Below are 27,142 nucleotides of genomic sequence, written 5' to 3'. Positions count from 1 at the left end.
GAAAATGTGAAACTTTCTGTACTTTGACACGAGTTCATTACTGAGCATCTATTCTGTGCAATGGTCACTAAAACATAGTGCCTCAGAATGCAAGATGGATACTCTACTATTTCCCACTTATGTAAACAGTGCAAATCATCCTCAGTGAGATTCCTCTTCCATGAAATGGATATAATGGTAAAAACCTACCTTTTATGAGTGTTATGAGGATACAACTAGACAATGCACTTAGAACAGAAGACAGTATAAAGTAAGCATTCACTGCCCATCAGTTCTCACTATTATGTCAAGCTGCGGGTGTATATGGGTGTATAAAAGAGACATGATCCCTGCCTGTCCTTGGGAAGCTATTACTCTTATAGTTATGGTGTCCAGGTAAGCAGAGAATTATAGTTTTTAAGAAGTGTGTAGATCCGCAGCTACCATTTTTGAGTTCATAGTGTGGGGGCTTTTGCTGAAGTCTGCAGATTGGCATGGCCTGCTTCAGGGGCACTCATGACCTGGCACCTACTGTAAAGTACTCTAGATCCACCCCAAGGTCTCATCTCCCCTGAAACCTTGCTGAAACCTTTTACCTTCTGTATTCTGGAGAATCATCTATAGAGACACACTGAATGAAAAAGTGTAATTTTTCACTGCCTAGTTGTCTGATGGCTAGACAATAAAGCCCCTTCCCCCATGCACATCATCCTTAATATTCAAAGATAATCCCATTAGCAGGGATTTCTGAAGGAAAGCAACTGCAGATACCTACTTTCCATATTCGTTGTCATGTTAGGTCAATGCAGGAGACTTTTGTTTCTAATTTGGCAAGAGAACACTGATACATATATTTCCCTCAAACTACTACTGCTTCATGAATTCGGATGAGGATGGACTACTTTTAAAATATTGAATAAGTCTGGGACTTCCCTGGTGGTCCAGTGGCTAAGACTCTGCACTCATAATGCAGAGGGCCCCTGTTCAAGCCCTGGTCAGGGAACTAGATCCCACATGCTGCAACTAAAAACTCCTGTATGCTGCAATGAAGACTGAAGATCCCACATGCTGCAATTAAGACCTGGTGTAGCCAAATAAATAAATAAATATTTAAAAAAAAAAAATATTGAATAAGTCTGGACACACCTATAACCTCTGACTCACAAGAAATGAGCCACTGTACATGATCTGCTTCTTTCTTACAGATGATTTGTTGATTTCAGTGCATAACTCCAAATAATTTAATTTCAAAGCAATTCTCAACGCTAGGAGGATAATAAAACAAGTACCTAATGCTTAATAGTTAGTAAATACTTGCTGATTTCTTATCTAAGACCTTGAGGGAAGAAGGAGCTAGGTTGTCTAGCAGCCTCTTTCCTCTAATCGTTGATTTTGGCAAAGCCCACGGTTAACTCACTAGCCATCAGGCGAACAGCATCTCAGACCCACTTGCAAGTCTATTCTAAGCTTCCTGTCTGGCACCACTGAGATTCTACTGGCCCATCTCCATGTTGTCACAGTTAACCTCCAATAACCCAAGGGTTTATATCATCCACCCATAAGAATACCAGGCCAAACTGGCTAAGCAGTTGCTCATTTCCAGGTTTATTCTAGGGCAAGAAAATGACTATGTGTTAAGGGTCTAATTCAGGTACTGACTTTCATTTTTGGTGTTACAAAAAGCATTGTGTTAACAAAAATAAGTATTTTTCCACAGTACTTTCTTTGTACTGGAGTATTTGGGAAGCCCTCTCCTCCTCTCTCCTTGCCTCCCCTTACAAAAATTCTGGGTTGTTTGGTGCTATTTTTCCACACCTTCCAATGTTAAAAAAAAAGTGTCAACAGGCGTTCTGGTGGCTAAAACAGTCTGTGAGGTCAGAGCAGCAAACCCACAGACCTGCTCTGGCTTTGGCCAGATGGCCATGTGATAAAAATCGCACTTCTGAAGCAAGCCTATTCACTGGATGACCAAAAGGAGCTCCATCTAGAGACAGGAAGATAGCCAGACCAGAGAGGAGACAAGGCTGAGATACTTAAGGACCTCCCCCAGTGGTACAAGCACTTGGTTCCTGTGCAGAAGGACCATAACTTTATTTACAACATACATGTCACAGAATCATATAACTGCAGCTAGAGAACAAAACTTACACCTCTAAATGAATTTATTGCATAGCCATTACTTTGGGGGATCCTTTGATTCCAGAAATACCTTGGCAATGCCTTCAATTCTCAGGACAAATTCTTTTGACTATATTTCAGTTCAGTTCAGTTCATTTTGGTCGCTCAGTCGTGTCCGACTCTTTTCGATCCCATGAATCGCAGCACGCCAGGCCTCCCTGTCCATCACCAACTCCCAGAGTTCTCTCAGACTCACGTTCATCGAATCACTGATGCCATCCAGCCATCTCATCCTCTGTCGTCCCCTTCTCCCCCTGCCCCCAATCCCTCTCAGCATCAAAGTCTTTTCCAATGAGTCAACTCTTCACATGACATGGCCAAAATACTGGAGTTTCAGCTTTAGCATCATTCCTTCCAAAGAACACCCAGGGCTGATCTCCTTCAGAATGGACTGGTTGGATCTCCTTGCAGTCCAAGGGACTCTCAGGAGTCTTCTCCAACACCACAGTACGAAAGCATCAATTCTTCGGCGCTCAGCCTTCTTCACAGTCCAACTCTCACATCCATACATGACTACTGGAAAAACCATAGCCTTGACTAGAAGGACCTTAGTCGGCAAACTAATGTCTCTGCTTTTGAATATGCTATCTAGGTTGATCATAACTTTTCTTCCAAGGAGTAAGCGTCTTTTAATTTCATGGCTTCAGTCACCATCTGCAGTGATTGACTATATTTAGTGGTGGCAAATGTCAATTTTTTGAGAGTAGGTGTTATTTTCAGAAATAGGTTGTTCAAAACTAAGAACATTAGCATGAGGGAATCAATACTATTTTGGTATAAAAACCAAGGTGCTAGTTATAGTAAAATAAGTTGGAGTTTCCTGTGCAGATCCAAAAACAATTTGAAAAGGTAATTTCTACAGGGCTCTGACTAACAGCAATATTGGTGTGGAATAAGGTATATGCTACCAAGGTGATCTAAAGAGGTCATTGCTATGGAGATATATATATATATATATATATATATATATATATATATATATATGTATGTATGTATCCTGGAGTCTCATGACTCTATTTTCACAATAGAAAAAGTTTTACAGATAGCAAACTAGCCTAGTATAAACTTCACTTCTGAGTCTTCAGGCAGAAACTCTCAAAATAAAAATCCACTTATATTCAACTACCTGGTCTCCATGTCTGTAAAGTAGGGGCTAAGAGGTAGTGACATTCCTGATGTAAATAAATCACCTTAACCTGATATCCTAAGGTTGTAAGACTCTCCACTCTGTTAATGACCGCTTAGTACCTAGCTGTAGAATATATTCTACTTGAGTGTATTCATCTCCTACTCCCTAGGAGTCCTTAATAAAACAAACACACTGAGCTGGACTTGTCTATAATATCAATAATAGCTGATACCTACATAGCCCTTACTACTTGCTTGTACTTACTTAGCATGATATATCAACTCACTTAATACAAACCTGTGAGGGTAAAAATTTTTAAATATTACTATTTTTATTCCTATCTTACATATGAAAGAACTGAAGCAGGAAGAAGTTGCCCAAGACCATGTAGCAAGATGCAGAGCTGGGACTGGAACTCGGGTAGTCTAGTTCCAGCTGTGTTCTTACTCACTTTGCCATACCACCCTATACTGCCTCTATGAGACTACAAAAAAGAGATACATAAATCAGATACTCAACAGAATAAAAGACCATGAAAAAAATACCAACTTATGGAAAGCTCATTTGAGAAGTAAAAAGGAGGGGTTGATGTGAGGCAGATAGGCCCATATAAAATGGATGAGGGCCACATAAAAATAGCCACAAGAGTTCTGTGGGAAGCCTGGGGCTGGGCCAAAATGCTATTTTGAGAACAGAGGAGGCAGTTGGAAAGATCTAGGAGCTATAAAGAACCAGTTCCTGGCACTGTTTTGTGTCTATAAAATTTCTCCTTTATTACATAAAATCAGATAGTGCAAATTAACAAAAACAAAATTCCACAATAGTGTTAATATGACAGCTTTTTATAACTTGCGCACATCACTTTGGGAATTTCATCGGCTCGTAAGCAGATATGGTTAATAAGTCAGTTAACTGTTTTTAACAGTAGGCAGGATGGAGAAGGAAATGGCAACCCACTCGTGTTCTTGCCTGGAGAATCCCAGGGACGGGGGAGCCTGGTGGGCTGCCGTCTATGGGGTCGCCCAGAGTCGGACACGACTGAAGCGACTTAGCAGCAGCAGCAGGATAAGTGCAATGATCTGCCTGATACCATCTCCAAGGAAGTTTTCAGAAGCCACTATCAGTGACTCAGTTCCCATAAAGAGGAGATTACGTGTGGACAGAAGCAAGTGAAGCAGCCTCTGCCATGTCTACCCTTTAACCAAGACTGCCAACGCCACCCCAATCCAGCTTAACAGAAGTGGAAACTGAGGCTCACGGAGCAGAAGTGACTTGGATGAAGGTCCTGACACAGAAAGTGCAGGGCTCTTCCCATTTTCGCATTGTGCGTTCTACCCTTTTCCTTTCTACCCTTTTCTTATTCAGGGCAAATAAAGACTGATTTCAAAGCCCTTCAGAAAACGTGGGGTGCCTACAATGCGGGAGACGGGAGTTCAATCCCTGGGTCGGGAAGATCTCCTGAAGGAAATGGCAGCCCACTCCAGTACTCTTGCCTGGAAAAATCCACGAATGGAGGACCCTGGCAGGCTACAGTCCATGGGGTCGCAAAGAGTCGGACACGACTGAGCGACTTCACTTTCTTTCAGAAAACGTGAGCACACACACCTACTCGACAGAGTCAATCATTCCTTCATCACAACTTCCTCTGGCTGCTGTTCAGACCGCCTTTCTCTTCCTGGGCCCTGAGACGTGTCCAGAAAATGACAGAAAACATGCTCCAAAGTCAACGTTCCGAAAAGAATCCCATGAACCAGGCCTCAGATACCCCGGGGTTCTCTCGGGCCTTGTTATTCCAGGTAGGGCCGTCTCTGGGAATTGTTTCCCGTTGGTCAGGAAGCCTCCCCTCGCAGCCTAAACCTACGAAGGGAAGGAGGCTCGCCGAGGTGCCGGGGCGTCGTGGAAGCCTGCCTGCGGAAAGCCGCCGTTCACGGGCCCCGCCCGCTCGGGGACACTCGTGCCGACCGCGGCGCTTCCTCCCTCCCGGCCCTTCCGTCAAGCCCGCGGCCGCGCACAGCCCCGCCTTCCCCCCGGCTATAGCGGGCGCGGGCGCGGGCGCAGTCACGTGAGGCGGGCCCGCGGAGCCAATAGGCAGCTCGCGCGGAGTGGACGGGCGTGTCTGACCCTCGTGATGTCACAAAGCGGGCGGGGAGGCGTGGCTCTTCCGCCCCCACGCGACGAGCCGCGGCCCGCTCTGCTGCGCCCCGCCCCCTCGCCACTGCGCACCCAATGGGAAGGCGGGAAGGGCTCGGACCCGAACGCGCGGGCGGGGCAGGGCGGGGGCCCGGCGCGGCGTGGGGGGACGGGAGGGGGCGGGGCGGAGGGGGCGGGGCGGAGGGGCCGGCCTGGGGCCCGGGGCCGCGCTCCTGGGAGTCGCGGCGGCTCTTGAGGAAGGACAGCCCGGAGGTGCAGCCGCCGCTGCCGCTGCCGCCGCCGCCGTCGTCTCCTCTTGAGAAGAAGCGGCTCCTCCCACTGCCGTGCCCGGTTCGTATTCCCTCACCCCAGCGCCGAACCGCCCCGTCCGGAATCCTCCGCCCGCCCGAAGTTGTGAGGGGGGCGGCCGGCACGCGTGAGGAGACGAACCTGGAGGCGCCAGGTGCGCGCTCGAGGGGCGTCGGGGCCGCGGCGGGCGTGACGGCGCCGTGGGGCTGCCCGCGGGGCTCCAGGGCCGGGGGGGCGGGCCCGCCTCGCCCGCTGGCCGCGCCCGGGGCGCCGTGAGGACCGGCGCGAGGGTGGGTCCGGGGCAGGTGCGGCTCAGGTGGCGCGGAGGCGCTCTGCCTGAGGGTTCCCCCCTCACACGCACACCCCGGGCCCAGGGTGACCCCGCGGGCCGACCCTCGGTTTTTCAGGTCTGCGGCCGGCGCGGCGTGGGCGGGCGGAGGATGCTGCGCTCCGGTGGGCTCCGCGCCGGGGCTGGATGGACGGGCCGGTCCCGGGGCGCGCCTCCGCCGGCGTCTGGGCCCCCGCCGCCTCCAGCTGTAGCTCCGCGGCTCCCGAGGGGGGGTTTGTTGATTGGGTTTCCGCCCTCCTCCCCACCCCCTGTCTTGCGCCTCTATCCTCTTTCCCCCACCCCACCTCACCCCACCCCACCTCCTAGCCCCATTCACCCGGCTGCAGCGAGACCTCGCCCCTCCTCCGCTCGCGCCTCCCCTGCCGACGCCTCCTCTAACGAGCATCTCTGCCTTGCTTTTCAATGGGCCGGTGCCGCTGTCGCTGCTGCTCTCCGCGCGGGTTGTGGATGTTGTCGGCTCCGTGTTGTGATGACAGGAGAATGTGTGTGTGTCCCGGGCCCAGACGAATTGGTAGGTATTCCCTTAACTACCTAGCGTTGGGTACCCAGGGAGGAGGATGACTGATTTTGCGTGTGGATGGTCTTAGGTGGGTTTGTGTGGAATGAAGAGGTGAGGTAGGTAGAAGAGGGGGGACAAAGGGATCCTGCACCAGGATAGCAGTTGATGCCTTAAGTGAGTGCCATTTTCAGGTAGGGTACAAAGGAAACTGATCAAACAAGTGCTGACTTGGGGCTTCGGAGTCTTCCAAAGGCAGCAGGTTTCTTCATTCATGTAGAGATAACAGGAGCTGTGAAATGGCTAAACATTGCCCCAAAATGCTGAAAAATCGCAGAGAGTCTTTATGCGGGGTGTTTAATGCAATCGGATTACATAAACTGGGGTTCTGACACATTTAATGATTAGTATAGCATTTTTTTTTTTCCATTTACACCAAAAGCTTTGCAAAGCTAAAGAGCTCTGGAGTCGGGGCAGTAATTGCATTCTCTTAATTAGTTTGTTCTGAGAGTTTATTGATAAAGTGGAATCATTTCCTGGCACAAGCCCTGCAGAGTACATCAGTAAGAATGGATGGGTCTCTTTCCTGTTTCTCCTTACAGCTCATCTTTCCTTATTAGTCACTGGCAAAATCTGCCTAAGACTAAGATGCTGTACCTAAGGTGGCTAAGTCGGGATCATGGGATCTGAATTTTTAAGTGAAATTGTGGCCAGAAATAACTTGAAAATTTGACGGTGCTTCAGTTTACCACAAGTGTACCTTGTTGCTGTTCTTACTGCTGCATCAGAGCCCTTTAACTTTGTTAATTTAGCAAGTTGTCAACAAGAGTTTTGATTTCATGGACTTTTGTTGTTGAATCACAGGATATTCAGAAGGATACTCAAAAGAGTCTTTTGAATGTTCACTTATGGTTTATGAAAGCATTCGAAAGTACATTAACTTCCAGGAGTAACTGGTCTGATAGAGTATGTCACTTGTGCTGGTGGTGAATGAATGCCCCTTAATCACAGAGTAGGTAACGTCCCTAGGAATTTGACTTTTAGAGGCATGTTGGGAATCTCAGTCCATATGCTAAACCCCTGAGTAATTGAAAGATCGAGTTAATAAAATTGACTCTCTGCTTTTTTGTTTTTAATCTTGAGAATTTATGCCTGAAGGAAAAATGTATGTTACTTGAGTGCCTGGTGTTTGAATTTACGTATTCAAAGCATCTGCTGCATGAATCAGTTCTTTTGCCAAAATAGTTCATTTTGCAGTCAATTAGAAAAGCAGGAGGATTGTCAAAACAAAGGAATTTAAGGAAAGTGTGGGTTTCCCGGTCTTGTTATTTCTTGATCAGATGTCATATAGCCCAATTCTGTTACACATCAGTCTCTCAAACCCTGCCTCCAAACACAAACAGTACTTTGATTCAATCTGCATTCCATACAGAAACACAGGTATTTTTTTCCCTCTAAAATTCTTACATATTAAAGTAAGCTTAAATGCAGACATATGTATAAACTTACAGAGAAAATTTATTTTCATGAAAATTGGTATGTTTCCATTTTTAATAATAGAAATAATCTACATACAAAGCATGAAATGAGTCCATGTGCTTTCTGCATACAAACCTAGCAAGAGATATGGTTCATATCTGAAAGCCAGTGTCATGTGGCCCAGCGTTTTAGCACATCTCCTGGCTCAGTCATGTACACTTAACCTTTGGATGACTTTCAGGTATTCAGTTTGAAGTGCTGTTATTTAAGTGGTTATTCTTGATAGATTCCTGTTCTTCTGGAATTTCTGTCTTTCATGACTGCCTTTCAGACGTTATTTAGTTATTGCTCTTATTTCCAAAATTCTGTTCATTATCTTCTCTTGCTTAATCTTGTTTTCAGTTTTGTAAACAAATTTCTTCTTAAATAATGCAGTTAAAATAATGGTACATTGTATCACATGCAAAAGGGGTTCTATATGACTGGCTTACACAGTGCTTATTACCGAAGCAAACTCAGTGTTTGCTCCCTATGTTCCACTTATCATTTTTCTAACTGTTTTTCAAAAAGGGTATGTGAAAATAATGTAATATATAGCTAATACTCTATGATACTTGTAAAAATTTTTCTTAACGTGTTCAACCTTGGGAAGAAATAGTTGATATTAAGGCTCAGGTGATTTTCTATTCTTTATTCCTTTTTGTTTATTTTTCCCTATTTAAGATACTTCTAAAGCCTATTTGTTTATAGGCCAGTTGAATACTTCGAGGCAGTACCTCAAGAATTCAGGGGAAATATGTGTTACAAGAGGGATTCTTTTTTTGTATAGATTACCTGGCTTACTGATACATGTTTATTACATTTTCTAGATAAATGCTCATCAGAATATTTTCAGTGTTCCACTTCCAGATATAAGTGATATGATTTTCATTTATTCATGAGTATAATGCTCTACGTTTTTAAGCCAAACCTTAGTCCATTAGACTACTGTTTCACTGTTTATTAATTTCCAAGGGCAAATAGATAACCATTTTTTAAAATGTAAGAGAATATTTTTCTACAGGTGAATTCTACTTGGGGTCCATAATAGATAAAGATCATATTTCTGTAGCTTTCTTTTACAGCTGATAGGCAGAGGAAAATACTAACAAGTAAATTAAGTTCCAGAACTGAGACCATTTATGTTACTAACAAAGTTTTAGAGCTACTAAAAAACTTGTTTTTTTTTTAAAGTCACAAAAAATACAGTAAAATTAATGAATAAATGAAACCTGCCCGCTTTTCCAGGATTATTTGGTGACTTGGTGGCAGACCTGTGTCCCTAAACTTGCCAAATCGGCACAGTGGTCTCGAGAAGCATTGTTTGCAAGACCATCTCCTGGATGCAAGGAGGGCATTTTGGAACTTCTATTTTTATCCATTATGTAAGATTTTTCTTGTACGTGTTAATTATAGTAACGTATGTATATATTGTACAGATAGTTCATGAATACACACAGGCTGCATCCCAACACATTTATGGTGATATCCAAGTGTATCAAATGCTAACCATTGACCATGGCTCTAGAAACTGGATCTTCATAAATGGGAGAAGTCCCTATGCAATATGGGAGACTCATGGCCTTTTTTAAGGATAAAAAGAAGGGTGATTGGCCAGGTAGACTGCCACTGCATAATGTTATATAACCTTCATCTCCTCCGCTCTTCCCAGCCAGATCTGTTGTACATTCTGCCCAGTTTGTGCTGCATAAAGAAATGCAAGAGAAAAGTAAAGCTAGAAGACTGTTTGCTCCTGGCTCCATTAAGTAATCAAGTGCACTTAGCAGAGTATATCCTGTAGAGATAGTACATGGTATGTGTGTAAAATATAGTACCTTAGGAGGCACGGGGCACTTGTAAATTCACCTGCTAAATATCTGTTACGAAAGCAAAAATAGATTAAGTAATCTGAATGTAACTTTTTTCTTTGTGCGTACCTGTGAAATTGCTGTCTAGGAATCCCGGTCAGAAGTTCCAGCCTGCCACTGTTCTCTGATGCCATGCCAGCACCAACTCAACTGTTTTTCCCCCTGATTCGTAACTGTGAACTGAGCAGAATCTATGGCACTGCATGTTACTGCCACCACAAACATCTCTGCTGCTCACCTCCTTATATTCCGCAGAGTCGCCCGAGATACACACCCCATCCGGCGTATGCTACCTTTTACAGGCCAAAGGAGAGCTGGTGGCAGTACACCCAAGGAAGGAGATATGCTTCCACACCGCAGAAGTTTTACCTCACACCTCCCCAAGTCAATAGCATCCTGAAAGCTAATGAGTACAGTTTCAAAGTGCCAGAATTTGATGGCAAAAATGTCAGTTCTGTCCTTGGATTTGACAGCAATCAGCTGCCAGCAAACGCACCCATTGAGGACCGGAGGAGTGCAGCAACCTGCTTGCAGACCAGAGGGATGCTTTTGGGGGTTTTCGATGGCCACGCAGGCTGTGCTTGCTCCCAGGCAGTTAGTGAAAGACTCTTTTATTATATTGCTGTCTCTTTGTTACCCCACGAGACTTTGCTGGAGATCGAAAATGCCGTGGAGAGCGGTCGAGCCCTGCTACCCATTCTCCAGTGGCACAAGCACCCCAACGATTACTTCAGTAAGGAGGCGTCCAAGTTATATTTCAACAGCTTGAGGACTTACTGGCAAGAGCTTATTGACCTCAACACTGGGGAGTCGACTGATATTGATGTTAAGGAGGCTTTGATTAATGCTTTCAAGAGGCTTGATAATGACATCTCCTTGGAGGCTCAAGTTGGTGATCCCAATTCTTTCCTCAACTACCTGGTGCTTCGAGTGGCATTTTCTGGGGCCACAGCTTGCGTGGCCCACGTGGATGGCGTTGACCTTCACGTGGCCAACACTGGTGACAGCAGAGCCATGCTGGGGGTGCAGGAAGAGGACGGCTCTTGGTCGGCAGTCACGCTGTCTAATGACCACAACGCTCAGAATGAGAGAGAAGTGGAACGGCTGAAACTGGAGCACCCAAAGAATGAGGCCAAGAGTGTGGTGAAACAGGATCGGCTGCTTGGCTTGCTGATGCCTTTTCGGGCTTTCGGAGATGTCAAGTTCAAATGGAGCATTGACCTTCAGAAGAGAGTGATAGAATCTGGCCCAGACCAGTTGAATGACAATGAATACACCAAGTTCATCCCTCCTAATTATTATACACCTCCTTATCTCACTGCTGAACCAGAAGTAACTTACCACCGATTAAGGCCACAGGATAAATTTCTGGTACTGGCGACTGATGGGCTGTGGGAGACAATGCACAGGCAGGATGTGGTTAGGATTGTGGGTGAGTACCTAACAGGCATGCACCACCAGCAGCCAATAGCCGTTGGTGGCTATAAGGTGACTCTGGGGCAGATGCATGGCCTTTTAACAGAACGGAGAGCTAAGATGTCATCAGTGTTTGAGGACCAGAATGCAGCAACCCACCTTATTCGCCACGCCGTGGGCAACAATGAGTTTGGGGCTGTTGATCATGAGCGCCTCTCCAAAATGCTTAGTCTTCCTGAAGAGCTTGCTCGGATGTACAGAGATGACATTACAATCATTGTAGTTCAGTTCAATTCTCATGTTGTAGGGGCATATCAAAACCAGGAACAGTGAGTGGATCTTACCAAGGCAATTCTCAAATAGATTTAAAAGGCAGATAGGTTTTTTTTTTTTTTTAAAGAAGATAATATTATAGTAAATATTTCCAGTGGGTCATTCTCAGCATTTCCCTATTTGGTACTCGAGTCTGCCAGGTAGTCCAAAGTGACTTTGTAGCAGAGTGGCAGGATCCTGAGAGTCTCGTTCTGCTTAGTTCAGACCTCAAAGCACCTGTAGTTGAGGCCCATCAGTTCCTTAACTGCAGATGGCTTACGACATTGGCTGCTTTTATCAGTCTGAGAAGATCAGGATGACCTGGCAAACAGGGTTTTGAATAGGCCCAAAGCAAGGAACTTGCTGGGCGTATTCTTTTGGTAAAATGAAGAAACATTACTGTTCACACCTGCAGAGCCCTTTCATCACCAAGATTCCAGTGTATGTGAGAACATATTTATTGCATGATTTCCTAGATGTACAGCCTGTGCATTATTCATGAACTTTAACCAGAGGTAGTTTTCAAATCCACTACTTTAAGCCATAAAGGACCGAGAACCAGGCAATCTGAATTTGTCAGTGTGTGTGATCATTTGACTTGGAATGCTTCTTAAATAAGAAAACAAACACTAGCCCTTCACCCGATTACCTAATGTAGTTGAAACATTTTCTATTTTGCCAGGCACTTGAAGACAGTAAAGGTGTTTTATCTCCTTATTGGTGTTAAAGGGAAAAAAATTTTTTAGTTTATATTAATGAAAAGCTTTATGTAGTTTGAAATAAAAGATCCAGAATGAAGAGAAGAGACTGATAGGTTTAATTATGGTCATCTGTAGCCACCAGCACGTCACCCTTATCATGTAAACCCCTGAAGTGTGGCATGCTCTAAGTGTGTGATGGGTAGACTGCTGCTGAGAAATCATACTTCTGATTTAGTAGTGGTAAGAATTTTTGTCATGTTTGGAATTTTAAAGATGACATATAAAAAAATTTTACATAATTTGGGGGAGTAAAGTTTAAATATTACCTTCAGGTGTTGCGATGAAGTTTTTTGTTGTTGTTTTTGCCCACTTAGGTGTAGGTCAATTTAAATAATTGGTTTAAAGATTACTAAATGCTTTAAAAATATTGTAGCTTATAAATAGAAATGTTAAGATACGTACATGAGAAATTTTTTAAAGTAACTATTGTGCATGCCTGCTGCTTAATGGAACACTTAATAGCATCAAATATTGTCTGCAGCAGTCTCTGTAATTATATGCAGACCCTTCCAATGCTGTATCACAGTAAATGAAAATAAATATATTCAGATTGGCTTTTGGGGAGCTTATTTGATATGCATCAAATGGCGTTGTGTTCCTGTGTTTAATGGTGATTCGTGTACAGCTATGCATATATTTTATCACTTATTCTAGCATCACTGTTAAAAGAATGGCTATGACTGTGTTCAATTTTCACATAAGTTTTAATATAGAACATGATCAGTTTTGCCTTGTGTAATTAGTTGAGGGGTGTTTAGGAGTCCTTGCAGATTTCTGTAGAATACTGAACTAGATATTCAAGGACTCTGGACTGGACACCGAAGCAAGGTAGAATTGGCTGCAGAATTTATTCCAATTGAAAATAGACTGGAAGATTGCCGCTTACGAGACCATATAATGTTTGTTTTCTGAGGCCTTCCCCCCCACCCCCTTTTTTCCCTCCTTGAGTCACCTTGGAAATTTTCTCCCAGGTGGTATTTTGGAGGGGGAAAAGCTATTATACTATACACTTATTTATAAATGTTTTGACAGAGACTTCATTTTTTAATGGAATGTATGTAGAATACAGTAGCAGTTAAAACTCATTTTCAGGCTACTATTTGAATTTCTCTTGAACACCTTACTAAAGAGTTCCATATTATACTTAATAAAGTCTCATCTCTATATAGTACAGTATATATAAATTTGATTTCTTTTGATCATGATCAAGATAGTAATTATTATTACACAAGAAACTTTGTTTTTATTATTACACAAGAAACTTGGTCTGCAGTCTAAAAGCCTGTCGTGTTAAGCCTGTAGTATTAATGGTGTGGAAATGAAAATAATTGGATGTTAGAAATTTGAATGTATTATCACCTAAAAGAAGTTTTGATTTTATTGTAATTGGTTGTCACTGTGATGTGATACCTAGAATTAAAGAATACATGTAAACTTTTCATTGTATTTAGCCTTTCTTAAACATTTTTAATTTATACTTTCTAACATGTCATTTTCTGTATATAGTCAGTGGCTCATGGTATTTATAATATGTCCTTAGCTAGTTAAATGCAATTGTGTTATGGTACACAGTACTTGGAGGGGAAAAAAGTCTTATAAAAGATTTATCTGTGTGAAGAAATGAAAAGTTTATATATTATATAATGAATAGAAATGCCCACAGTGAATTAAAGCTTCGTATCTGCTTTCTGAATGAACGACCTGTGTTGTTTTTTAATTAATAGATTCATTAGATGCTTTCTATGGTGATAGGTTATACTTAACTTTAGGATTTTCTAGATGGATAGTACTTTAAAAAAAAAAACTGGGGTATACTTTACATTCAATAAAATGCACAGATTTTAAATGTGTAATTTGAGATTTGGTAACTACAACCGCAGTAAAGATACAGGACTTTTCCATTGTTCCAGCAGAAAATTCCCTCATGCCCCTTTCAGGTTAATCCTCCCCATAGAACTATTGTTTTGACTTCTGTCACAATAGATTAGTGTTACTTGTTCTAGAAATTCATATAAATGAAATCATGTAATATATGTACTCTTTCATATGTGACTTTTGTTCATTTTTTTTGAGATTCACTTATGTTGAGTGTATTCATAGTCTGCTTACTACCAAGTAGCATTCCATAGTATGAATAGAACAGTTTATCCACTGCTGATGGGCATCATCAGCCCCTTCTCCTCCTTAAAAGCTAACTTAGGTTATCAATTCCCAGAGATATTATTTGATTGAAGTATAGATTTAACATCAAAAACATGATTGATTACAAGCGAGTTTTATGTTCCATACCTTAATGGTAGGACTTTAAAGAAAACTGCCCTTTAAAAAAGCAATGAAAATGAAACTTGGTGAAAAATTTGGAGAGATGAGAACATTCCTTCACTAATGACTTTTCTGTACCTCTCCCATTGATAACTTTATTGAGTTAACAGTTCATTAACTGATTGAGCTAATGACTATCCTGTAAAAAACAGACATTATACCTTGGTTTTTCCTGTTTGCTTTTTTTCTTTAATTGAAGGATAATTACAATATAGTGTTGGTTTCTGCCATACATCAAATGGATCAGCCATAGGTATATATATGTCCCCTCCAGTTTTTGATGGTCTTGGTTTATTACTCCCATCAGCCATAGCTCGGATTGGGGATGAGAAAGGAAGTGGATTAAATGCTGACTGTTAAATTGGGACTGGAATAATATAACTCGCTTGAATATCTCAGCTTTTTTTTTAAAATTAATTCTTCCTAGACCAAGATTTCCTGCTCACTAGTCAAACACATGCCTGAATATGGGTTATTGTTAGCTTTGTCTTTGGGTGTAGCAAGAGGGTCTGCTGCTGCTGCTGCTAAGTCGCTTCAGTCGTGTCCGACTCTGTGTGACCCCATAGACGGCAGCCCACCAGGCTCCACCATCCCTGGGATTCTCCAGGCAAGAATGCTGGAGTGGGTTGCCATTTCCTTCTCCAGTGCATAAAAGTGAAAGTGAAGTCGCTCAGTCATGTCCGACTCTTTGCGACCCCATGGACTGCAGCCCACCAGGCTCCTCCGTTCATGGGATTCTCCAGGCAAGAGTACTGGAGTGGGTTGCTATTGCCTTCCTTCTCTGAGCAAAAGGGTCTAGACAACTGCTATCCTTAGTCTGTTCATTAACATACTTTAATTCTGACCTTTTTCATAAATAATAAAACAACTACTATTGTAGCTGAAACCTGGACATGCTGGGTAAATGGCATCTAAATAGACTTGTTACAGTATGAAGGTCACTTTTTGTTCCTTTCAGAAATAATTTTGAAAGCCAAGCTTAATCCTGTTAAATCCAGCCAGCCTGGTTCTTAGGACAAAATTTATACCTTGGATTGAATCCTAACAGTATACAGCATTGTCTTCTAAATAGCTTTCAAATTTTAAGTCTTCAAAGTAAATATATCAAGAATGATGAAATTCATGCATTTCATGTTCCACTAATAATGTTTATTCAATACATATACTTTAAGGACCACACAATTTAGGCTCAGTAATGTAGCCAATATTTAGATTCCTAAAATATATACATGTCTGGTTTAAAATTGTTCTAATAGTTTTTTAACTTAATCTTGTTTATCCATCAGTGTTTTCAATTAAGGTCAGGGCCTGTGGATTTTGTCTCTCTGAGCCAACGCAGTATTGAATAAAAAATGTTTTGCATCCACTTCATTTTACGTTAGAGATGTACAATCAATTTTAAAAGAAGCCTAAGTGAACTTTAACAAGTTATCTTCTTCTTTTGTCAGAAGTTAACGTCTCAATCTAGATGCAGAGAAGTAATTTATTCCAGTAATTTCAGTTTTGTTTTATAGGTAAAAACCAATGATTTCTAAAACTTGAACTAGTTCCCTGTTGCAAAGAATATTCAAAAGAAAAAATTAAAGTACCAGGGTACAAATAGGCCCGTCACGGGTTTAGCCCTCTAGAGGAGAAGGCTTCCTGTGTTCATTGGAAGAGACCTCAAAAAGTCAACTTTCAAGTGAGTCAGTTGAACCCCCAAAGTCAGCTTATTTCTCCCAGTAAAACTTTGCTAAATGGTCCCCATATAACCCTTGTCCCCTCCCCCAGCTCATTTTACACAGGTTGGGAGAAGTGTTCTTTGAGGACCTGCCGAGCACTTTAGCAGCTGTATGGAAATACCTGGCACCTGGTTCCAAAATAACTCAGTATTTCATGTTGGTTCACCTTCGTACCCTGAGGGGGATTTAAGACTCTGTCCTTAGAGTCACACCTCTCTGCTCTTCTAAGCTATACCCAGGTCACTGGCTCACTCTCTGTCTTCAGCACAGACTCAACCAAACTGAACAGTCAGACTTTACTACAGTGCACGGAGGTTCCTGGAGAAGGAAATGACAACCCACTCCAGTATTCTAGCTTGGAAAATCCCATGGACAGAGGAGCCTGGCCATGCTGCAAAGAGGCGGACACGACTGAAGTGCCTTAGCCTGCACGGGTGCAAGGAGGTTAGTCATCACATTCAGCCCTTTAGAAACCTCAAACCTGGAGTGCAGAGCCACACCAAGCAGCCAAGAAGAGTGGAAGAACCAGATTTTTATCTCACCTGCGGTGATTTAATCAGTCCATCTCCTTGAACAAGACCCATTTGATTGGCTGGCAGTGTTGACTGAGAGGCCAGCCTTTAAGCATGAAAACTGAGAAGAGTGGGAAATGTGAAACAAGATCTAAGGGGAAAAAAGGAAAGGTGAGGAAAGAGAGGGGTGTGATCAGAGGCAGTAAAGGGGGCAGGGAGCATCAGGTCCTCTGACACCCTGGGCCAGCGACAGGGACAAGAACAGAACGGGAAAGACAGAAGGCAGCCGAATAGTGGTGAGGCAAAGGAGTTTAAAAGACATTTTTAAGCCCTTACGAAATCATGGATTTTATGCTTGGGCTGCAGCAGTTGGAGTGCAAAGCAGTTTCCATTAGCATGACCATTTCGTCTTGGCTCATTAGGTAAGAGGGACAAAGGAAAGTCTTAGGCCATATGTAAAGGGATCTGTGGTGCCCAGATGGACAGATTTCTCAAAAGAACTTTGCTCAGAAATTATTCTTTCTTGCTCTAAATCTGGGGACAGGTTAAACAGCCTACATTTCACCTGATGAAAACAAAAACTAGATCATTAAAGCTCTGGTGTCAGCAGACCCAGCGAGAGTGCGTTACTAAACCAAGCCTCACGACTTGCTTAGAGGGGCAAAGATGGCCTTAGGTATAACTGGAAAGTCCAGTGACCTTGCAGCCTTGGTGATACTAACAATAACCACGATCACTGTTTGCGGGGCAGTTGCTGTGCGCCAGGCCCTGTGGAAAGCATACTGTGTATTTTCTCATTTAATCCTGTGCTGTTTGTCTCGTCTGGTTCTTCAGCCTCTTCACTAGACCCTCTGTGCCCTGCTCTGTGCCTGGAAGCCCCGCCCTCTAGCTGCACTTGCCAGGCTCTCTTGTCTCCTGATTGCCATTCCATTCACCCCATAGGTAGCACCCGCAGGTGAGATGAGAGAGACGCTGGGAAATGCCTTCCTCGTCCTCTCCACACTTCAGGCTGCACCTCCAGCCTTAGCTGCACCTGTCCACTCTACAGCATCTCTTCCACAATTCTGGTTCGAGGTGGGCTCTTCTTCCTTTTTGCTTTTCAGCTTTAGGGATGCTAATGGCTTCCTATTGCTGCTCTCCGGGTACCTCAACAACCCTTGTTTGTTCCCTCATCCTTGCTCACACTTCTGTGAGTAATCCATTCATTTGAACAACGAATGTGAAACCAGTTTCCTGCTGGGACCTGACCAATGTGGTCGTTAAACTGAAGTATTAGTTCCCCTATTTTACCTAACACAAAGAGGTGTTAGAGCTCATCCCTCATCACCCAGCAAACAAAGCCATATGTGGATATTCCAAGGTTCTGTACGTTTAATCCCCGCATCACACTGCCTGGTCTCTCCAAATAACCAAGGTGATCCCTTTGAAACTGAGAAGACTTGAGGGCTGTCAAATGGCCGATAGCCAAGTGAGCCCTTGGAAAGCAGAGACAAAGATGCTCAGAAGCAGCAGCAAACACCCATGTAGCCGAGCAGTTAGTCTAACACGTAGAGGAATGGAGCCACCCACAGAGTGTGCCAAGTGGGAACAGAATCAGCCATGTATGTTGGTGTCCAAGTATTCAGTTCCTCAGCTCCCCAGTTCACGTGTTGAAATCTCCATGATGGGAGGTGAGGTAGAAGGATACAAGCCACAGAGAAAGCCTTAGGTGTATATACATTTGAGCCTTGAACAAGGAGGAGACAGGGGCCTCAACCTCCCAGCATGGTAGAAAATTCAGTATAAATTATAGTCAGCCCTGTATATACTCAGTTCACCCAGATCTACCATTCCTCTGTATCTGATTCCATGACTACAGATTCAACCAACCATAGATCAAGTAGCCCTGTATTATTTACTACTGAAAAAAATCCACATATAAGTGGACTTGGGAAGTTCAAACCCTTGTTGTTCAAGGGTCAGCTGTACACAGTGACTGCAGCATCCTCGCAGCTAGCATACACTTAGAGAAAGAACTACCAGAGAAGGTAAAGACTAGCTGAGCAAAGCATGGAATGTTAGAGTTAGTTGGGGCAGGACTGGGAGAAAGAAGTACAACCGAGGTGAGCCAGAGCCATAGCCAGGCTGAAATCTGGCTTCTAGCCACTCAGGTGGGAAACTTGACTAATTCTAGTTGAGGAAGGGCTGGTGGTTAGGTAAGAGACATCTGTGTGATTTACATATTACCATCAGTCATTCATGTCTGTGCTCACATTTAATAAACTGATATGTTTAATTCAAACAGTCAATATTTTGTTTCTCTGGATTCCTTGGTAACCGTACTGCATGACCACTGAGCTCTACCTAGGTATGGGGTAACTTGACAACTGAACTTTTGTGACCTAACCAGTCACCCATCAAAGTCTTGGAACATTATAGCTGGATTGAACTGCCAGTTCAGTTAGTTCCGTCCAACCTAGAAAGTGTTTATTGGGCTTGTTCATTGTTTGGGGAAGATAAGCCCCACCCTACACAGGTTGGAATGTGTCCAGAATGCTACAGGGGAAAAGTGGAGGGTAATTTAAATAGCTTCCAGAAAGAAAAAGTGGCTGGGCCAAAGTGGTAATGATGCTTAGGTGTGGATGTGTCTGGTGATGAAAGTAGTCTGATGCTGTAAAGAACAATATTGTGTAGGAACGTGGAATGTTGCCCATGGTCAAGCAAGAGATGGCAAGAGTGACCATCGACATTTTAAGAAGTAATGAACTAAAAGATGGGAATGGGCAAATTTAATTCAGATGACCATTATATTTATTATTGAGTGCAAGAACCCCTTAGAAGAAATGGAGTAGCCCTCATAGCGAACAAAAAAGTCCAAAATGCAGTACCTGGGTGCAATCTCAAAAACAACAGAATGATCTCAGTTTCTTTCCAAGGCAAACCACTCAACATTAGAGTAATCCAAGTCTATGTCCCAATCATTGATACTGAAGAAGCTGAAGCTGACAAGTTCTATGAGGACCCACAGACCTTTCAGATCTAATTCCAAAAGATGTTCTTTTTATCCTAGGGGATTGGAATGCAAAATTAGGCAGTCAAGAGATACCTGGAGTAACAGGCAAGTTTGGCCTTGGAGTACAAAATGAAGCAGGGCAAAGGCTAACAGTTTTACCAAGAGAACATGCTGGTCATAGCAAACATTTTTCCAACAAAACAAGAGACAACTCTATACATGGGCATCATCAAATCATCAATACCGACATCAGATTGATTATATTCTTTGCAGCCAAAGATGGAGAAGCTCTATAGTCAGCAAAAACAAGACCAGGAGCTGACTGTGGCTCAGATCATGAGCTCCTTATTTCAAAATTCAGGCTTAAACTGAAGAAAGTAGGGAAAATCCCTAGGCCATTTCGGTATGACCTAAATCAAATCCCTTATGATTATTCATCACAGTGAAAGTGATGAGTAGACTCAAAGGGTTAGGTGTGGTAGACAGAGGGGCCTGAAGAACTATGGACGGGTGTTCATAACACTGTAAGGAGGCAGTGACCAAAACCATCCCCAAGAAAAAGAAATGCAAGAAGGGAAAATGTTTGTCTGAGGAGGCTTTACAAATAGCTGAGGAAAGAAGAGAAGTGAAAGGCAAGAGAGAAAGGGAAAGATACACCCAACTGAATGCAGACTTCCAGAGAATAGCAAGGACAGATAAGAAAGCCTTCTTAACTAAGCAATGAAAAGAAATAGAGGAAAAGAATAGAATGGGAAAGACTAGAGATCTCTTCAAGAAAATTAGAGATACCAAGAGAACATTTCATGCGAAGATGAGCACAGTGAAGGACAAAGAGTTTTGACCTAACAGAAACAGAACATATAAAGACGAGGTGGCAAGAAAACACAGAAGATCTATACAAAAGAGGTCTTAATGACCTGGATAACCATGATGGTGTGGCCGCTCACCTAGAGCCAGACACCCTGGAGTGTGAAGTCAAGTGGGCCTTACGAAGCATTACTATGAACAAAGCTAGTGGAGGTGATGGAATTCCAGTTGAGCTATTTCAAATCCTGAAAGATGATGCTGTGAAAGTGCTGCACTCAATATGCCAGCAAATTTGGAAAACTCAGCAGTAGCCGCAGGACTCGAAAAGGTCAGTTTTCATTCCAATCTCAAAGAAAGGCAATGCCAAAGAATGCTCAAACTACCGCACAATTGCACTCATCTCACATGCTAGTAAAGTAATGCTCAAAATTCTCCAAGCCAGGCTTCAGCAATATGTGAGCTGTGAACATCCAGATGTTCAAGCTGGTTTTAGAAAAGGCAGAGGAACCAGAGATCAAATTGCCAACATCTTCTGGATCATGGAAAAAGCAAGAGAGTTACAGAAAAACATCTATTTTTGTGCTGTTGACTATGCCAAAGCCCTTGACTGTATGGATCACAATAAACTGTGGAAAATTCTGAAAGAGTTGGGAGTACCAATCCACCTGACCTGCCTCTTGAGAAACCTATATGAAGGTCAGGCAGCAACAGTTAGAACTGGACATGGAACAACAGACTGGTTCCAAATAGGAAAAGGAGTATGTCAAGGCTGTATATTGTCACCCTGCTTATTTAACTTATATGCAGAGTACATCTTGAGAAATGCTAGGCTGGAAGAAGCACAAGCTAGAATCAAGATTGCCAGGAGAAATATCAATAACCTCAGATATGCAGATGACAGCACCCTTATGGCAGAAAGTGAAGAGGAGCTAAAACGCCTCTTGATGAAAGTGAAGGAGGAGAGTGAGAAAGTTGGCTTAAAACTCAACATTCAGAAAATGAAGAACATGGTATCTTGTCCCATCACTTCATGGGAAATAGATGGGGAAACAGTGGCTGACTTTATTTTTTTGGGGACTCCAAAATCACTGCAGATGGTGACTGCAGCCATGACATTGAAAGACGCTTACTCCTTGGAAGGAAAGCTATGACCAACCTAGATAGCATATTCAAAAGCAGAGACATTACTTTGCCAACAAAGGTCCGTGTAGTCAAGGCTGTGGTTCTCCGAGTAGTCATGTGTGGATGTGAGAATTGGACTGTGAATAAAGCTGAGTACCGAAGAATTGATGCTTTTGAACTGTGGTGTTGGAGAAGACTCTTGAGAGTCCCTTGGACTGCAAGGAGATCCAACCAGTCCATTCTAAAGGAGTTCAGTCCTGGGTGTTCATTGGAAGGACTGATACTAAAGCTGAAACTGCAGTACTTTGGCCACTTCATGCGAAGAGTTGACTCACTGGAAAAGACCCTGATGCTGGGAGGGATTGGGGGCAGGAGGAGAAGGGAACAACAGAGGATGAGATGGCTGGATGGCATCACCAACTCAATGGACATGAGTTTGAGTAAACTCTAGGAGTTGGTGATGGACAGGGAAGCCTGGCGTGCTGCGATTCATGGAGTCGCAAAGAGTCGGACATGACTGAGCAACTGAACTGAACTGAAGATTATATTCAAAATCCTTCAGGCTAGGCATCAGTAGTACATGAACCAAAAGCTTCTAGATGTACTAGCTGAATTTAGAAAAGGTAGAGGAACCAGAAATCAAATTGCCGGCATCCATTGGATCATAGAACAAGCAAGGGTTCCAGAGAAGCATCTACTTCTGCCTCCTCAATGATGCTAGAGCCTTTGACTCTGAATCATAACAATTGTGGAAAATTCTTAAAGAGATGGGAATACCAGAGAAATCTGTATGCAGGCCAAGAAGCAACATTTAGAACCAGACATGGAACAATAGACTGGTTCAAAACTGGGAAAGGAGTACGTGAAGACTGTATATTGTCACCCTGTTTATTTAACTTGTATGCAGAAGCACATCATCTGAAATGTGGGCTAGATCAATCACAAACTGGAATTAAGATTGCAGGGAAAAATGTCAACAACCCCAGATATGCAGATGATACCATTCTAATGACAGAAAGTAAAGAGAAACTAAAGAGCCTCTTGATGAAGGTGAAAGAGGAGAATGGAAAAGCTGGCTTAAACTCAACATTCAAGAAACTAGGATCATGGCATCTGGTCCCATCACTTCATGGCAAATAGAAGGGGAAAAGGTGAAAGCAGTGACAGACTATTTTCTTGGCCAGAAAGAAAAAAAAAATCACTGCATATGGTAACTACAGCCATGAAATTACAGGACACTTGCTCCTTAGAAGAAAAGCTATGACAAACCTAGACAGCGTATTCAAAAACAAGCATTACTTTGTTGACAAAGTTCTGTCTAGTCAAAGCCATGGTTTTTCCAGTAGTCATGTATGGATGACCCTTATTTCCTGGCATTTATACTTTGAAGGAAAGTTATGACCAACCTAGATAGCATGTTAAAAAGCAGAGACATTACTTTGCCAACAAAGGTCTGTGTAGTCAAGACTATGGTTTTTCCAGTGGTCATGTATGGATGTGAGAGTTGGACTATAAAGAAAGCTGAGTGCAGAAGAATTGATGCTTTTGAACTGTGCTGTTGGAAAAGACTCTTGAGTGTCCCTTGGACTGCAAGGAGATCCAACTAGTCCATCCTAAAGGAGATCAATCCTGAATGTTCATTGGAAGGACTGATGTTGAAGCTGAAACTCCAATATTTCGGCCACCTGATGAGAAGAGCTGACTCATTTGAAAAGACCCTGATGCTGGGAAAGATTGAGGGTAGGAGGAGAAGGGGATGACAGAGGATGAGATGGTTGGATGACGTCATTGACTCGATGGACATGGGTTTGGATGTGAAAGGTTGTTGAATCACGCAAAGACGCTGGGATTCTTGGCGCCCGGAGGAGAAGAATTCAATCCAGAGACGAGGGGCCAGAGACGAGGCTTGATCGCTCAGAGCTTTTGTGTAATAAAGTTTTATTAAAGTATAAAGGAGATAGAGGAAGCTTCTGACAGAGGCATTAGAAGGGGGCAGAAAGAGTACTCCCCTGCTAGTCTTCAGCTGGATGTTATATAAGTCACTCAGTTCAGTTCAGTTGCTCAGTCATGTCCGACTCTTTGCAACCCCATGAATCCCAGCACCCCAGGCCTCCCTGTCCATCACCAACTCCCGGAGTTCATTCAGACTCACATCCATCGAGTCAGTGATGCCATCCAGCCATCTCATCCTCTGTCGTCCCCTTCTCCTCCTGCCCCCAATCCCTCCCAGCATCAAGGTCTTTTCCAATGAGTCAACTCTTCGCATGAGGTGGCCAAAGTACTGGACTTTCAGCTTTAGTATCAGTCCTTCCAAAGAAATCCCAGGGCTGATCTCCTTCAGAATGGACTGGTTGGATCTCCTTGCAGTCCAAGGGACTCTCAAGTGTCTTCTCCAACACCACAGTTCAAAAGCATCAATTCTTCTGCGCTCAGCTTTCTTTATAGTCCCCCTCTCACATCCATACATGACCACAGGATAAACCATAGCCGTGACTAGACGGACTTTAGTCGGCAAAGTAATGTCCCTGCTTTTGAATATGCTATCTAGGTTGGTCGTAACTTTTGTTCCAAGGAGTAAGTGTCTTTTATTTTCATGGCTGCAATCACCATCTGCAGTGATTTTGGAGCCCCCAAAAATAAAGTTTGACACTGTTTCCACTGTTTCCCCATCTATTTCCCATGAAGTGATGGGACCAGATGCCATGATCTTCGTTTTCTGAATGTTGAACTTTAAGCCAACTTTTTCTCTGTCCTCTTTCACTTTCATCAAGAGGCTTTTTAGCTCCTCTTCACTTTCTGCCATAAGGGTGGTGTCATCTGCATATCTGAGGTTATTGATATTTCTCCTGGCAATCTTGATTCCAGCTTGTGCTTCTTCCAGTCCAGCGTTTCTCATGATGTACTCTGCGTATAAGTTAAATAAGCCGGGTGACAGTATACAGCCTTGACGTACTCCTTTTCCTATTTGGAACCAGTCTGTTGTTCTGTATCCAGTTCTAACTGTTGCTTCCTGACCTGCATACAGATTTCTCAAGAGGCAGGTTAGGTGGTCTGGTATTCCCATCTCTTTCAGAATTTTCCACAGTTTCTTGTGATCCACACAGTCAAAGGCTTTGGCATAGTCAATAAAGCAGAAATATATGTTTTTCTGGTACTCTCTTGCTTTTTCCATGATCCAGCAGATGTTGGCAATTTGATCTCTGGTTCCTCTGCCTTTTCTAAAACCAGCTTGAACGTCAGGGAGTTCACGGTTCATGTATTGCTGAAGCCTCGCTTGGAAAATTTTGAGCATTACTTTACTAGCATGTGAGATGTGTACAATTGTGCGGTAGTTTGAGCATTCTTTTGCATTGCTTTTCTTTGGAATAGGAATGAAAACTGACCTTTTCCAGTCCTGTGGCCACTGCTGAGTTTTCCATTTTGCTGGCATATTGAGTGCAGCACTTTCACATAGATTAGGGGAACAATTTCTGAGTATAACATACTGGTTTGTCAAGTAGGTTCTCAGCTAAGAGGTGGAACCAACTTGAAGACAGAGTTTGGGGTAAATGCATAGTACATTAGCATAGCTTAAGATAAACATTTCCATAAGAAAAGGCATTGGTTAACTTCAGGTGAAACCAGGTGTCATTATGGCAACACAGTATTTTAAGAGAAACCTCCTTTAAATTTGTATAGAGAAGGAAAAAATATCGCTAGTTTGTTCCTCCTGCCGCTTAAGATAGATAAAAATGTCTGACACTTGCAGGCTGTTTCCTCTGTTTGGAGACCCCTGGCTTTCCTGCCTGTTACCCTCTCAGATGGACTCAGCGAGTTGATGATGGACAGGGAGGCCTGGAGTCCTGCATTTCATGGGGTCACAAAGAGTCGGACATGACTGAGTGACTGAACTGAACTGAGCTGAATAGTCTGTATAATTTGTATGCTCTGTAAGATTTGTTTGTGTGACCAATGGAACATAGCAGATGTGATGGCATGTGCTTCCTCAGATCAGATTATAAAAGACAGTGCAAATTTTGTCTTGGTCATACCCACTGTCTCTTGGATTACGTGTTCTGGGAGGAGCTATGTTGTGAGCAGCCTAGTAGAGAGAGCTGCATCCTCAGGGACGGGTGCCTCCTGGCCACAGTCACATCAGTGAAGTTGGAAGCAGACATCACAGGTCCAGTCAAGACTCCAAAGTCAGCAACTCCAACTGATGAAACGTTTACAGCCTCAGTGAGATCCTGGGCTAGAAATGCTGCTTCCAAATTCCAAACCCTCAAAGTGCAGCGAATTCTTCTACTAGCACAATAGATTTATTTGGGAACAGCAAGAACATTGTGGTTTAGGACATGCAATCTGTGGCACAGCATAGGCGAATTTGGAGAATACAAGAGAGTAACTTTTATATATATATATAGAGAGAGAGGAGAAGTGGGAGAGTCTGTTAGAAACATTGGAGTCCACTGGAGAAAACAGAATTTAGAGTGTAGTGGATTTTCATTGGCTGAGTTGTGACGCTCTCAATGGTTGGGCTGTTGCCAGGCAAGGAGAAATTGTTCCTTCCTCCTACTGGGTAGTCATGCTGTAACCTTCTTCCTGTGGAGCTGCAAAGGTACAGCTCTTCCAGCTGGGTCTGTAGTTGAATTCCAGTGGTAGAGCATGAGAGTGCCCCTCCTGGCGCCATTTAAATGAGGTTTCTATTTGTAGGCAAACCTCATTACATTGTTCTTCACTTTATTTTGCTTTGTGCTATTTTTTGTAATGGGCTTCCCTTGCGGCTCAGTGGATAAAGAATGCGGGAGACCTGGGTTTGATCCCTAGGTTGGGAAGATTCCCTGGAGAAGGGAAAGGCTACCCACTCCAGTATTCTGGCCTTGAGAAGTCCATGGGGTCACAAAGAGTCAGACAGGACTGAGTGACTTTCATGTTCACTTTCAATTTTTGTAATATATATTGAAATCAGGATGTGTGATGCCTACACCTTTGTTCTTGCTTAAAAAATTGTTGTGGCTACTTAAGGTCTTTTCTGGTTCCATATGAATTTTAGGATTTTTTTTTCCTATTTCTGTGAAAAGCATCACTGGAATTTTGATAGGGATTGCATTTATTTGTAGATTGGGTAGAATGGACATTTTAGCAGTTAATTCTTCCAATCCATGAACATGAAATATCTAAAAAGGTAGCTCAGTTGGTAAAGAATCTGCCTGCAATATAGGAGCCCCTGGTTTGATCCCTG

General features: G+C 43.1%; 1 protein-coding gene and 1 non-coding gene across 6 annotated transcripts; both read left to right on the top strand.

Moving 5' to 3' along the window:
- The first annotated feature begins 909 nt into the window (after positions 1-909).
- Positions 910-982, top strand: TRNAM-CAU (transfer RNA methionine (anticodon CAU)). Its single transcript has one exon. It is a non-coding gene; the product is annotated as a tRNA-Met (tRNA).
- A 4,650-nt stretch (positions 983-5,632) lies between these two features.
- PDP1 (pyruvate dehydrogenase phosphatase catalytic subunit 1) lies at positions 5,633-13,884 on the top strand. Of its 5 annotated transcripts, XM_052651596.1 has the most exons (3): positions 5,663-5,767; positions 6,551-6,585; positions 10,045-13,884. In XM_052651596.1, exons 2-3 carry the CDS (start codon positions 6,555-6,557, stop codon positions 11,703-11,705), a joined length of 1,692 nt encoding a protein of 563 aa, XP_052507556.1. In that variant the 5' UTR covers positions 5,663-5,767; positions 6,551-6,554; the 3' UTR covers positions 11,706-13,884. The 5 variants fall into 5 exon arrangements, with proteins under 5 accessions (XP_052507557.1, XP_052507556.1, XP_052507560.1 ...); XM_052651597.1 differs by lacking the exon at positions 6,551-6,585 and having other exon boundaries at positions 5,633-5,767; XM_052651600.1 differs by lacking the exons at positions 5,663-5,767; positions 6,551-6,585 and adding an exon at positions 5,794-5,879.
- The last annotated feature ends 13,258 nt before the right edge of the window (positions 13,885-27,142 follow it).

Source organism: Budorcas taxicolor, chromosome 14 (genome assembly GCF_023091745.1).
Source record: "Budorcas taxicolor isolate Tak-1 chromosome 14, Takin1.1, whole genome shotgun sequence".
NCBI classification, from domain to species: domain Eukaryota; kingdom Metazoa; phylum Chordata; class Mammalia; order Artiodactyla; family Bovidae; genus Budorcas; species Budorcas taxicolor.
This window is presented reverse-complemented; position numbering and strand designations above follow the sequence as displayed.

Coding starts and splice junctions, on each gene's coding strand:
- PDP1 (XM_052651599.1), top strand. CDS start 6,522: ATGTTGTCGGCTCCGTGTTGTGATGACAGGAGAATGTGTGTGTGTCCC. Junction 6,586..10,044: donor TCCCGGGCCCAGACGAATTG/GTAGGTATTCCC, acceptor ATTGCTGTCTAG/GAATCCCGGTCAGAAGTTCC.